Source organism: Phyllostomus hastatus, unplaced genomic scaffold (assembly GCF_019186645.2).
Source record: "Phyllostomus hastatus isolate PE091 unplaced genomic scaffold, TTU_PhHast_1.1 phas_contig_113, whole genome shotgun sequence".
In the NCBI taxonomy this organism is placed as follows: domain Eukaryota; kingdom Metazoa; phylum Chordata; class Mammalia; order Chiroptera; family Phyllostomidae; genus Phyllostomus; species Phyllostomus hastatus.
In genome coordinates, this window is record NW_025333530.1 from 3,677,369 (window position 1) to 3,690,260 (window position 12,892).

General features: G+C 36.7%; 1 protein-coding gene across 1 annotated transcript in view; it reads left to right on the plus strand.

The window, feature by feature from the left end:
* The window catches only part of CUL5 (cullin 5), a 101,571-nt gene that overhangs the window by 22,535 nt on the left and 66,144 nt on the right, over positions 1–12,892 (plus strand). Inside the window, exon 2 of the mRNA XM_045836537.1 lies at positions 2,507–2,616. Within this exon, the coding sequence (XP_045692493.1) occupies positions 2,507–2,616 (110 nt within the window). The remainder of the gene's footprint in view (positions 1–2,506; positions 2,617–12,892) is intronic.

The following is a 12,892-nucleotide window of genomic DNA, read 5'->3' on the forward strand; positions in this document are numbered from 1 at the left end:
AGAGACTTAATTGACATTATAAAGTATCCCTTTATGAAGAGGAAATTATGATTCTCCATGTCATAGGGAAGAAAAGATTTGTATGTGCTTTTTATTGTTCATTCATATTTGTTTGTACATCTTTTCCTCAGAGGGAAGAGTAAATGAAGAAATGAGGGTTATAGGAAAATAATAACAGTACAGAAAGATTAGTACATAAAGTGTATGCCATAGGATCACTAATCTGAATGAATTTTTCATTAACCAACTATGTACATAAGGTAAAAACAAACTAGTTATTCAGGGGAGAAGCACAGCTAATCTTGGTATTAAATTTTGAATGAATATCCTCTGTGGGTCTTTAACAAAAATGCTGTGTGGTAAAGTAGGTACCTGGGACAAGATAGTACAGTAACTTTTACGATCAACTATGTTTGTAAATGTAAGAAGCATCATTTGCTTTCACAAAAGTTCAATATTAGTTAGTGATTCCTAAACTTTTTTGAGTCATAAACCTCTAACATTTTAAAAAAGATTTTATTTATTTATTTATTTGTAGAGGGAGGGGAAGGGAGGAAGAAAGAGAGGGAGAGAAACATCCTTGTGTATCTTTTGCCTCTTGTGTGCCCCCTACTGGGGACCTGGCCTGTAACCCAGGCATGTGCCCTGACTGGGAATCAAACTGTTGAGCCTTTGGCTTGCAGGCTGGCACTCAATCCACTGAGCCACACCAGCTAGGGCAAAGCTCTTTAACATTTGTACATACATGAATTTGCTAAACATGTAAATTTTAAACTCACCTCAAGAGATTTTGATCCAGCAGGTCTGAGGTAGGTTTAAATAATCTGTGTGTCTACCCCCATCCTAGGTGATTTTGATGTAGGTCCCTGTCAGACTATATGTTTAAAAACTACTGGGCTTATAATTTTCGGGTGTTTGCAGATTCTTTTCAGTCAGTACATGAACCTTCTGTGATTCAAGTGAACAACACCCTCAACAACACTGATATAGTGAAAACAATAATGAGTTACTTAGGGGTGTGTGATATTGGTATATTAGATAATTAATGTTTTTTGTTCAAATTTATTGGCAAAAGGAAGTCACATGGCCATATTTCAAAGGAAGCAGTACTAATGACTAGTACATATGATATCTTTTTATTTTTTAGTAACATAATGAGTTGATTTTTTTCTAATATTGAATATTGAATATTTTCTAATATTCATATCCTGGAGTAAATCATGTATGACTATGAGGTATCATTCTGTTGATATGCCACTTGTTTAATTTACTGTTAACATTTTTGTACCTATGTTCTCCAGTTAGATTGGTCTTGAGTTTCCATTTCTACTTCTCACCTTATTGATATCAGTGTCTTCTTAGCATTATAAAATGAAGTGGGTATCTTCCTGGGGTCTCAGTTTTCAGAGTTTGTAGAGATTTTAAATACACTTTTTGTGAGAAGTTTAGGTGATCTATAAAATGAGAGGCCATATTCTTCACACACAAAACCACCTTCACTTCTCACATCAGATGCATATTTGGGGGTTGCCAGAACCAGCAAGAGGTTTCATAATGCATTAGAAAAACTCAGATCTTACTGTAAGCTGCACTATTCATGGGTATGGTTTATAATAAAGAAAGGAAAGTTTAAGACTCTGGCTGGTGTGGCTCAGTGGGTTGAGTGCCTGCCTGCAAACTGAAGGGTCACCAGTTTGATTCCTGGTCAGGGCACATGCCAGGGTTGTGGACAGGGTCCCTAATTGGGGGAGTGTGAAAGGCAAGTAATCAGTGTTTCTCTCTTGCATGTTGATGTTTCTTTCCCTCTCATTCTCCCTCCCTACCCTCTCTCTAAAAAATGTACAAAAGCTTTAAAAAAAAAAACACACACACAATGAAAGGAAAGATTAAGATCAGCTAAAGGAAGAGACACATAGGGCAAAAAGTCCAGGCTGGTTTTGAACATACAGCTTCCCTTGTCCTCTCCCGTGTAGTTAGGCCTCATTTTTCTCTTTTCCTCAATGTGTGACAGTGCATATATGAGGGGGGACCCAAAAAAACCCAGAATTTATTTATAAAAAATTGTGTATTTATTCTTACATGTTTAAACTTCAGTACTTTCAAAGTACTCTCCATTTGATGCAATACATCCATTGAAACGTTTTTTTCCACTGCTCAGGACTACACAGGTATTGTTAATTCCCTCCCTGAATCACATTGTTAGATTATCCAGTATGTCCCAAGGTCCCCAAGTTTCCAGGGGCCCAGAGTCTATCTATTCGAAGCCAAGGGCAAAGATCTTCACACTGGACAAGACCAAATTCTTTATGATACAGTTTGACAATTGATTTTTTTTTAATGGTTGTCTTCCTGTGATCCTTGGTACCAGATTAAGTTCATAGGGATTCTAGTATGGAAACCTGATTCATTTACATTTTTCTTGCTATCTCTTAAAAGATTAAAATAACAGTTTTGACTTAACTGCATTTAAATTAAAATATTGTTTATCCTTTTTTTTTTATCAAAGAATAAAGGTTCTCTTCAGTTTGAAGACAAATGGGATTTCATGCGTCCAATTGTTTTGAAGCTTTTACGCCAGGAATCTGTTACAAAACAGCAGTGGTTTGATCTGTTTTCGTAAGTAATCCATTAATTCTAACTTTTTGTTAACAAAAGGAAATTTTGGTCATGCATTTATATATCCAAATGGAATGTTTACTCTAGGTTGATCTGTTTACTTTTTTAAAAGTATTACTACCTTTGTTGGGGGTCCTCAGGACCATCCATAGTTTCAGTGATTTGCAAGGAGGACTCATAGGACATTCTTACAGCTATGATAATATTACAACACAAGGATACAAATCCAAATCAGCAAAGGGGAAAAGGCATATATATCGAGTGAAGTCTGAGGAAAAACAGGTACAAACTGCCAGGAGTACTCATAGAGCTCATAATTTCCCCAGCAACAAGATTGACAACCTATGTGATGTGTTGTCTACTAGGGAAGCTCACTGGAAACTCAGTACCTGGGGTTTTTATTGGAGGCGGGTCCCCTAGGCAGCATCTGCCTGTCATGTACCAAAATTTCAGTCCCTCAGAAAAAGAGAGGTGTTTAGTATAAACCATACTCTTTATACAGATTATTAGGCACTGTTAGGTATTCTTATCATTTCAGGAAAGTTTTATGTCAGTGTAGGGAGCTGTTGACCATTTAGGTTCTCAGATGCCAGCCAAGGCCAAGAAGGCTTTTTCCAAGGAATACAATCCCAGGTCTGCTGTGTTAACTGGTGGCCTTTGGCCAAATGTTTTTGAAGGCAAGACCAACCTGTAGTATTGATTTCAGTTAGACCTTTTAGAGGTCCTGGAAGTAGCTAGTTAAAATAAAACCTGTTAACGAAGAGGTTTATCTTAGAAAACTAGGTGGCTTTCTCCTTCAGTTTCTGTATGGACCTGTACATGGCCTGAGGTATCGGTTTAGGCAAGTACAATCTGGCTGATAAATTGATGCAGACCTGAGCACTTCCCAGGGTTCCAGCAGTGTCATGATAGGCTACACACATAAAGAAGTAAAGCCTCAGATGGTATACATGGTACCCTTGGAAACAAATAGTTTACAGTTGTTAGGGAACCCCAACCAAGACATATACTGGCCAGGTAGTATAGGTTCTGATACTATAGGGCCCCCACAGTTTGCCTTCTTGGGGCCTTTCTTTGTAGAGTTCCTAATCCAGTCAGTTCATTTTAGGCCTTGATTTCAGGTGGACTGCCTGAAGGCAATTGATCCCTAACAGTTTCACTTATCCATGACACAGTTCATTTGCCTCACTAGTGCGGATGACATTTAGAGGTGTTCTGTGTGAAAAGTGTAGGAGTTGAGTTGCTCCCTGCCGTCTCAGAGCTCTGTAGGTGTGATTGGAAGCTTGGCAGACAGTTTGGATTGAATGCATTCACAGCAGTGTGGAAAGTCAACACCAGGAGTTTTTTTGTTTTTGTTTTTGTTTTTTTTTTTTTCAGAAAGAGGGGAAAACCTTAAAGAATAGTTCTGAAAAATAAAAATCATTAATATCCTTCTCGCTCCTCTGATGCTGGGTTTTATTTTCTCTCCCTTATAAATCAGTATGTCCAATTCAGTAATAAAAACTATTCATTTTTTTCCCAGTTACCCAGACCTGCAAGAGGAACAAAAGCATCTATACAGAAAGACAGTTTTGTACAATCTAACTGTGAAGATATATCATGTTTAGAAATTGGTCTGGATGAAATCCCAAAGTTTCAAAAACTTTCAAAATAGGGTTATGTCACCTCACACCCCTTTGTTCTGAATACTTCTTTAGTGAGCAACCTGGTAAAGATCAGTTCCTCTGGAGACAGCTGTGTTTAATAATCAAGTTTTCTTACTAAGGTGTGTGTATAAGGAGAGGTGAGGTGAATGAAAGAGAAATAGAGGCAGGTTATTAATATATTGTTGAAAATTGGAACTAGTCCAGAAAGCTGAACACCAGTTTATAGCAGTGAGAGATCCATAGAGGGATTGAGAGTCCAGTGTATGAGGAGTGAGTAGAGTGATCCTCTCCCATCTTGCAGCTTTTGTCAGTAACCACAAGTTAGGCATGTATTTATTTAGTCTCTATATCAGATATATTGAACCAAACAACCACCTGACTTCAGATGGCCCATCAGAGAATAAGCCCTTTTCTGTGGGTATTCCAAGTGATTCAGATGGTCCAACCTGAATGTGTGATGTTTTCAGTTTGTGGCTCTACCAAGTGTCTTAAATCTTTAGCAGTCCTCAAGTCAAAGTCATGTTCATTGAGCATATGCCTGCTGTAGCTCCGTGCAGCTTGTGTTGAGGTTTAAGCAGCCCAATACCAGACATTATCAAATTTTAGCCTAGATTCAGATCCACATAATTAGGGTCTGTGAATTCAGAATTCAAAAAAAAGCCAATGACTTTTCTTCAGAGTCAGCAAAGCCAGGATGTGGCAGAACAGACAGTCATGTTCCAAGTCCAAGTGACAAGACTTTTCTAAGCCTATTTTATTTTGGACTCATTCTTAGAGTTCAAATCGATCCACTCAAAAACATGCACTTCAGACTGGAAGATCATTGGCCTCTAAGGATCAGACATCTGATTTCAAAAGAGCGTAGTAACAACTAAAAGTTGCTTTTTTAAAACTCTAAAAGTGCATTGCCAGCTGAAGATTTTCTGTTTTCATGTTGTCTCCTTTTTCTCAGAGACCTCAGTAGGTAAAAATAACAGTAAATACCATTCACTACAGAGATTTATTCTGCTTCCCATACTTAAACAGTTTAAATTCCAGTCCCTTCACCAGCAATAAAAAGCAAGGAAGTTGTGTCTCACTTTTTTCCCTTTTCAAAAAATTTTGGGTTTTATTGTATTTTTTCCATTACCATTTATCCCCCCATACCCTCTTCCACCTCCACCCCTGCTACAGTCACCATCACTAATTTTTTTTTGCAGTTTTTCCTGAGTGATATGATCCCTTTAGCATTTATGAGAGTACAAACATATAATATTTTATATATTTATCATATATCCAGATGTGATAGCCACAGAATACAAAGCTATCTTTTTAAACTTTTCCTGCCTCTTTATACTAATTACAAATTTACTTAAACCCAGTCGTAAAATTCAGCATTTATAACATTAACATTATATATGTTAATACTGTAATAAGAGATATGGAGGGGTTGATGCAGCAGCAACATTTAGGCTGAAGAAACAGTTGGAGTGGTTTCCTCTCCTTTGGTTTATCTAAAACTTTCTTCATCCCTGGGATCTAATTTAACTATTATATTTCCTCATGCTTGGAGGAGAGAGCAACACAACGTTTAACATCTGTGGTCTACCCAAAGCCTGTCTTTGGGACCTTTAGGGCATTTTCTCCTCCTACTTGAAGGTGAGAACAAAAACTAAAGGCATCACCTACTTTAGTCTGATGGCCAAAAGCAGCCAGGGAATTAAGCGAGCCAATTCTCCTGGGGTTAGAGCTATTACTTTTAAATTTCATAGGTAGCTTTTCCCTCTCACAACTGGTACCAACTCAGCTGCTGTTGCATAGCCACCCAAGCAGGAAAGTTTTGTGATCCTACCATTTCATCCTTCCCTTTCCCAAATAATGCTTTCACTCTGTTTCAATGAGTAGGAGATTTCCTAGTGAATCCCACTTCTAACACCACCATGTCAGCAGTCTCAAGACCACCCCGGGTTCAGAGATTGCTAGGAATACTCATAAGATTCAGCATATAGTTGTATTCATGGCTATGATTTATTACAATGGAGGATACATAACAAGATGCCATGAAGATGCATGTGGCAAAGTCTAGGGGAAACCAGGCATCTTCTCCCAGTAGAGTCACACAGGATATACTGAACTCCTTCAGCAGCTAATTGTTAAAACACATGTGGAATCTTGTCTACCGTGAAAGCTCACTAAAGACTCAATGCCTATGTTTTTTACAGGGGTTAGTTACTTAGGCCCTCTGCCTGACAGAAACCAAAATTCCAGACTCCTAGACAGAAGCAAATGTTTAATATAAGTCAGATTTTTTACATAGAAGTATAGGTATAGTAAGCCATTCTTACCGGGAAATGGTGAGAACTTTACAAAAATTCAAATTCCCAGATGCCTTCTGAGGGTCAACTTTGCAACTATGTCTTCCTAAGGATAGCTCTCTCAGACCAGCTATGATTTGTGTGTGTGTGCACTAGTGAAATACTCTATCAATGAGTTGTAAATGTGTGACTGAATAATTTATAAATAAACATTAAGCTGTTATGCTCAGTGTTTTCTCTTTATTACATAAAAAAATCTAATTTCCCTAAATAATATAGAACTTGTTGCATAATATTAATTAACCTACATCCACAATTCTGCCTTTTGATAAATTAGTACTCATTGAGAAACAGCAGTGACCTTTTAAAACTTCAAAGCATTTGTATATGCATATATTTTTCTTAAATTATTTAATTAAATATAAGTGATGTGTTGGATGTGGTAGGGTTTGTTTATATTTTATTTTTGCCAATTTGTGTTGATGATATGATTTATCACCTAGAACAGGGGTGTTAAACTCATGTTCACCAGGGGCCATGTCATCCTTGCAGTCGCCTTCAAAGGGCTGAATGTACTTTTCGGACTGTATAAATGTAACTACTCCTTAACTAGGGGCAAGGAGCTCTATATTCGGCCCTTTGAAGGCAACCGTGAGGCTGATGTGGCCCCCAGTGAACATGAGTTTAGCACCCCTGACCTAGAATAATGCTTATTCTCTGTGCACTCCTGACTGGGAACAGGCACATAGTGTGATGCTATTGTTTGCTTAAAGTATTATTATAAAGAAATAGTCAGTAACCTTATACTTGCTATAGTTAGTGGTCTCAACATATTGTCTTTAGAAACCTTGATCTCCTTGGAATTACCCAACATTGGTTAATAGGTTGCCCTTTTAGGATTTCTGTATATCTTTTCCTGCCATCAACAAAATGGTAAGACCTACATTAATTAAAACTATTCCAAACTTTAGCCTGTTTAATCATATTAATAACAGAGGTTGCTTATATCTAAGTCTGATGTATCAGTATTAAACTACATTGAGTATTGCTTCCTTTTTCTCATAATCTGTATCCTTGTTTTTTAGTAGGAGTGCTGTTGACGTTTCGGGTGGTTATAAAAGATTGTCGTGTATGTTTTGGGTTATTACTCTGGTCTTCACCCTCATAAAGTCTAGTAGTGGACACTCCCTATGTACTGTCCTTTTTACCCCTCAGTATTAAAACAAAAAAAGCTCTCCTGTTTCCAAATAACCTGAGGAGGCAGTACCTCACTCATTTGAGAATTGCTGCTTTAGATAACATGTTGTTTAGTTTGACTCTGGTGTGTGAAATTGAAACCAGAATTAAATGATAAATTATTTTCAACTTGTGAGACCTTATTTTTTATAAAAGTCCCTCTTTACTAGAAATAATTTTCAAATAATTGTTTTTCTTATTTTTGAGTTGATTTTTATGACACCATTTTTTTCTGTTTTTATCTCATCTTTTGTCTAAAGTTTGCCTCATCTCAGTCATCTTAGCTGACTCATCCTGTGTGCCTCCAGAGTTCCATTTTTTCCTTTTATTTTACCTGAGTTTTCATCTCCCTATAAGAAGTTCATATTATTCTTCTGAGTAGACCTTCTAGGCTCATGAGGCCTATATATGCCTGTCTTTTAAGTTCAATAAGTACTCCAAATTTAGAATCATAAAAATCTGTTACTCATAGTCTTAAGCCCCAAATCTGTCAGTTACCATGAACCTCCTTTGTCTTTTCACTTCTTCATATCCAGTTGATTACTAGATTTCATAGATTTTTTTAAAGGCTTTATTTATTTTATTTTTAGACAGGGGAAGGGAGGGAAGGAGAGAGGAAGAGAAACATCAATGTGTGGTTGCCTCTTGTGTGCCCCCTACTGGGGACCTGGCCTGCAACCCAGGCATGTGCCCTGACTGGGAATCAAACAGGCACCTTTGGTGCCACAGGTCAGCACTCAATCCACTGAGCCAAAGCATTCAGGGAAGTTTCATAGATTTTTAGTAAGTATCTCTTGAACTTCATTTCAGCTATCTTTTTCCCCACTGCCTTCATCTGAATAATTAAACTAGTTCTACACATCCCTACCTTCTTTGTTGTATCTCTGCATATTAGTTTTCTTTTGCTGCATAACAAACTCCTCTAAAACTTAAGCAGCTCAAAACAAACAAACAAAAACATCTATTATCTTATAGTCTCATATGGTCTAATAGCAGCTTTAATTGGGTGGTTCTGGCTCAGGGTCTCTCATGAGGTTGCAGTCAATCTCTTAGCAAAAGATCTGTGCCTCTAATCAACTAAGGGCTGAATGATTTTTTTCCAAGCTCACATGATTAGTGGCAGGTCTCAATTCTTCACTAGCTGCTCAGTTCCTCACCTTGTGGAACCTTCCATAAGGCCATTTACAGTGTGGCGGCCTTTTTTCCCCAGAGCGAGAGAGCTTCCAAGACAGAAGTCATCGTGTTTCATAACATATTTTGGAAATGACAAACCATCATTTCTGTCGTATGCTTTTGATCATACAGACAAATGCTTATTATACACTGTAGGAGGGAACTATACACAGATATGAATAATAGGAGACAAATCATTAGGGGTCATCTTAGAGGCTGTACTTCAGAGTTAGGGGAAATAGATGATGCAACGGTTAGAAAAAAAACTCCAAAAAAATTTCCAGTTTATATCATTAGTGAGGATTAAAATGAAAAAGATTACTTTGGAAATGAAATAGTCAAAATGAAGAAGAGATCTTTGAATAAAAAAATAAAAGAGCTAATTAAAAAAGACCAAATTCATGATTTGAAAAAACCAAAGAATTTTCCCCGAATGTAGGGCAAAGATATATTATGGAAAATTAAATTAAAATTAATAATTATGGAGACTAGATCTAGAATTAGGTTAACTTCTGTTAAAAAGAGTTTCAGAAGAAGAAAACAGAAATAGGAGAGGAGAGGATAGAGTCAAAGTATAAGAAGAAAGTTTCCCAGGGCTGAAAATCTTATCCTTTCCCACCTATTACTATAAGTTTTCATTTTGAAAGTACTATAAAAATATCTGGATACATCCTCATAGAATTTGAGAATTCTAAGGATAAAGAAAATAATAATAGTTCTTGCAGAGAAAAAAAAAGTTACCTTTCAAACAAAACAGATTATCCCCACTTTTTAGTGGACAAGTGGGATGCAAGAGGTTGAAGGAACATTTTCTTTAAGTATTTGAAGGGAAATTATTTCAAACCTAGTATACTATACCTAGTCAAGTTTTCAATTACGTTTAAGCCAAATGGCAGTATTTCCAGACAGTTTAGGATACAGAGGATTTAAAGATTCTGCAGAAATGAGACATATCTTTTTGTCCACCATTGCCAATATCAGCCATTAAACAAATTGAGCTTTATTAAACTAAACAGAAAGAGGTTTTTTTGAACTAGGAATCCTGACCATGAGGTGAATATACACATTATCCATCCAAAAATACAAAAAGTATAAATCAAAACACTTTTTAGATGATAAATATTGTCCCAACTATGAAACCAAAGAACACAAACACAAAAGTCCAAACAGAATGTAGTATCCTTAGACAGCCATTTTGGGTTAATTAAAAATCTCAAATCCAAAATTCAAAAGATGAAAAATCAAGGAAGTAAGAGGAAATGTAGGAAACAAATAGAAAAAGACAAACTCCTGTCACAAATCAGTCATCTCAGCATATGAAAGAAAAGACATAAAGAGAATCTTTCCACGGGGGTGGGCGGGGCAGGGAAAAGCAATGGGGAAAATTAGGATGACTGTAAAAGAACAACAGTAATAAAAGAGAAAGAATATCTTTCCAAAACAAACTAGAAAATTAAAAAGATTATTCTTTATTCCAGTGAAGGTAATCTATAAATATATGTACTAGCAGTAAACATCCTAGTATTGATAGATTGCAAGCATGCCATTTAAAATTGGGAATAAGACAAAGTATATGTACACTTTATTTCAATTTTTTCTAGGCGTAGAAATTTTTTGCCATAGAATTACAAGTAGTATACTTCTCTTGTATATGTGGTTATATTCATTTTTCATCCCTAATCCCATGTATTTTTATTTTATCTGGCTTTTAAAGAATTGATGGCTTTATAGGTTTTTTCGAATTACTAAGTTGTAAAAACTACTTTGATATATCCTATCAAAACTTGTTGGATCTACCTAAGCTGTGCTTAGCTGGTAAGGTGTTTATGGCTTATAAGGCATATATTTTGGGGGGGAAAGGTGAAAAATTCGTGATCTAAACTTTTTTTTGCAAGAAATGATGGGAAAAAACAGCAAATTAAAGATAAAGAAAGGAAAAGAAAGGAAAGACAAAAGCCAAAATTAATGAAACACAAAATAATTGTACATTAGAGAAGAAAAAAGACAAAAATTAACCCTGGCTGGTGTGGCGCAGTGGATTCTGTGCCAGTTTGATTCCCAGTCAGAGCACATGCCTGGGTTGTAGGCCAGGTTTCCAGTTGGGAGCATGTGAGTAGCAACCAATCGATGTTTCTCTTGCACATCAATATTTCTCTCCCTCTCTTTCTCTCTTCCCCTCTCCCTAAAAATAAATTAAAAAAAGAAAAAAGACAAAAACTAGGTCTTTGGAAAAAATAATATTCCATTTTTGTTCATTATCAGATTATCATTTGCTTCTTTATTTTTTTCTGGTTTCTTCAATTTTTTTTCTTTTTCTGGGGTCTTAGTTTTTGTTGAATTCTTAGTTTATTATTTTTATATTTTTCTTTAAAATGAAAGCATTAGAAGCTGTATTTTTTCTTGATACGGCTTTTATTATAGCTTTTGTGCTATGAAGTATTTTCTCCTTTTTTGCTTTCTATTTTTTTAACTATTTTTATTGATTATGGTATTACATAGTTTTTCCCCTTTATCCCCCTTCTGTCCTGCAACCACCAACCCTCCGTCATTCCTCCCCTTTAGTTCATGTTTATGGGTTGTACATGTATGTAAGTTCTTTGAATTCTGTTTCCTATACCATTTTTGACCTCTCCCTGTCTATTTTATGCCTACCAGTTATGCTTCTTCTCTGTACCTTTTCCCCCCTTTTCCTCCCCTTCCCCTCCCCATTGAAAACCCTCCATGTGATGTCCATTTCTCTGATTCTGTTCCTGTTCTAGTTGTTTGCTTAGTTTTGTTTTCATTGTTTTTCATTTTTCTAGGTTTGATTGTTGATAGTTGTAAGTTTGTTGTCATTTTACTGTTCATAGTTTTGGTCATCTACTTTTTCCTAAATAAGTCCCTTTAACATTTCATGTAATAAGGGCTTGGTGATGATGAACTCCTTTAACTTGACCTTATCTGAGAAGGCCTTTATCTGCCCTTCCATTCTAAATGAAAGCTTTGCTGGATAGAGCAATCTTGGATGTAGGTCCTTGCCTTTCATGACTTGGAATACTTCTTTCCAGCCCCTTCTTGCCTGCAAGGTCTCTTTTGAGAAATCAGCTGACATTCTGATGGGAACTCCATTGTAGGTAACTGTCCCCTTTCCTCTTGCTGCTTTTAAGATTCTCTTCTTATCTTTAATCTTGGGTAACTTAATTATGATGTGCCTTGGTATGTTTCTTGGATTCAATTTCTTTGGGACTCTCAGAGCTTCCTGGAAGTCTGTTTCCCTCACCAGGTTGGGGAAGTGCTTCTTCATTATGTTTTCAAATAAGTTTTCAATTTCTTGCTCTTCCTCTTCTCCTTCCTCATAGTAAGACTCCCTATGATTTGGATGTTGGAACATTTAAAGTTGTCTCGGAGGTTCCTAAACCTCTCCTCCTTTTTTTTTGAATTCTTGTTTCTTCATTCTGTTCCAGTTGGATGTTTATTTCCTCCTTTTGTTCCAAATTGTTGATTTGAATCCTGGTTTCCTTCCTGTCACTGTTGGGTCCCTGAATATTTTTCTTTATTTCACTTTGGGTAGCTTTCATTTGTTCTTTTATTTTTTGACCAAGCTCAATCAGTTCTGTGAGCATTTTGATTACCAGGACTTTAAATTCTCCATCAGATATGTTGGCTATGTCCTCATTGCTTAACTCTCTTTCTGTAGTTTTGCTCTATTCTTTCATTTGGGCCTATTTCTTTATCTTGGCACACCTAATAAGTTATAAGGGGGCGGGGCCTCAGGTATTCAACTGGGCAGGGCAACCCTCCTTGTTGTACTGTGGCGCTGACTGTGGGGAGGGGCCAGAGAGGGAACAATGCAGTTTGCCTGCTGGTCTCTAGTGCGCTTTCCACGAACTCCGTGTGAGACTGGCAGTTTCTCACACCGCAGCAACCCCTGCCATAGTCCACAGTCAG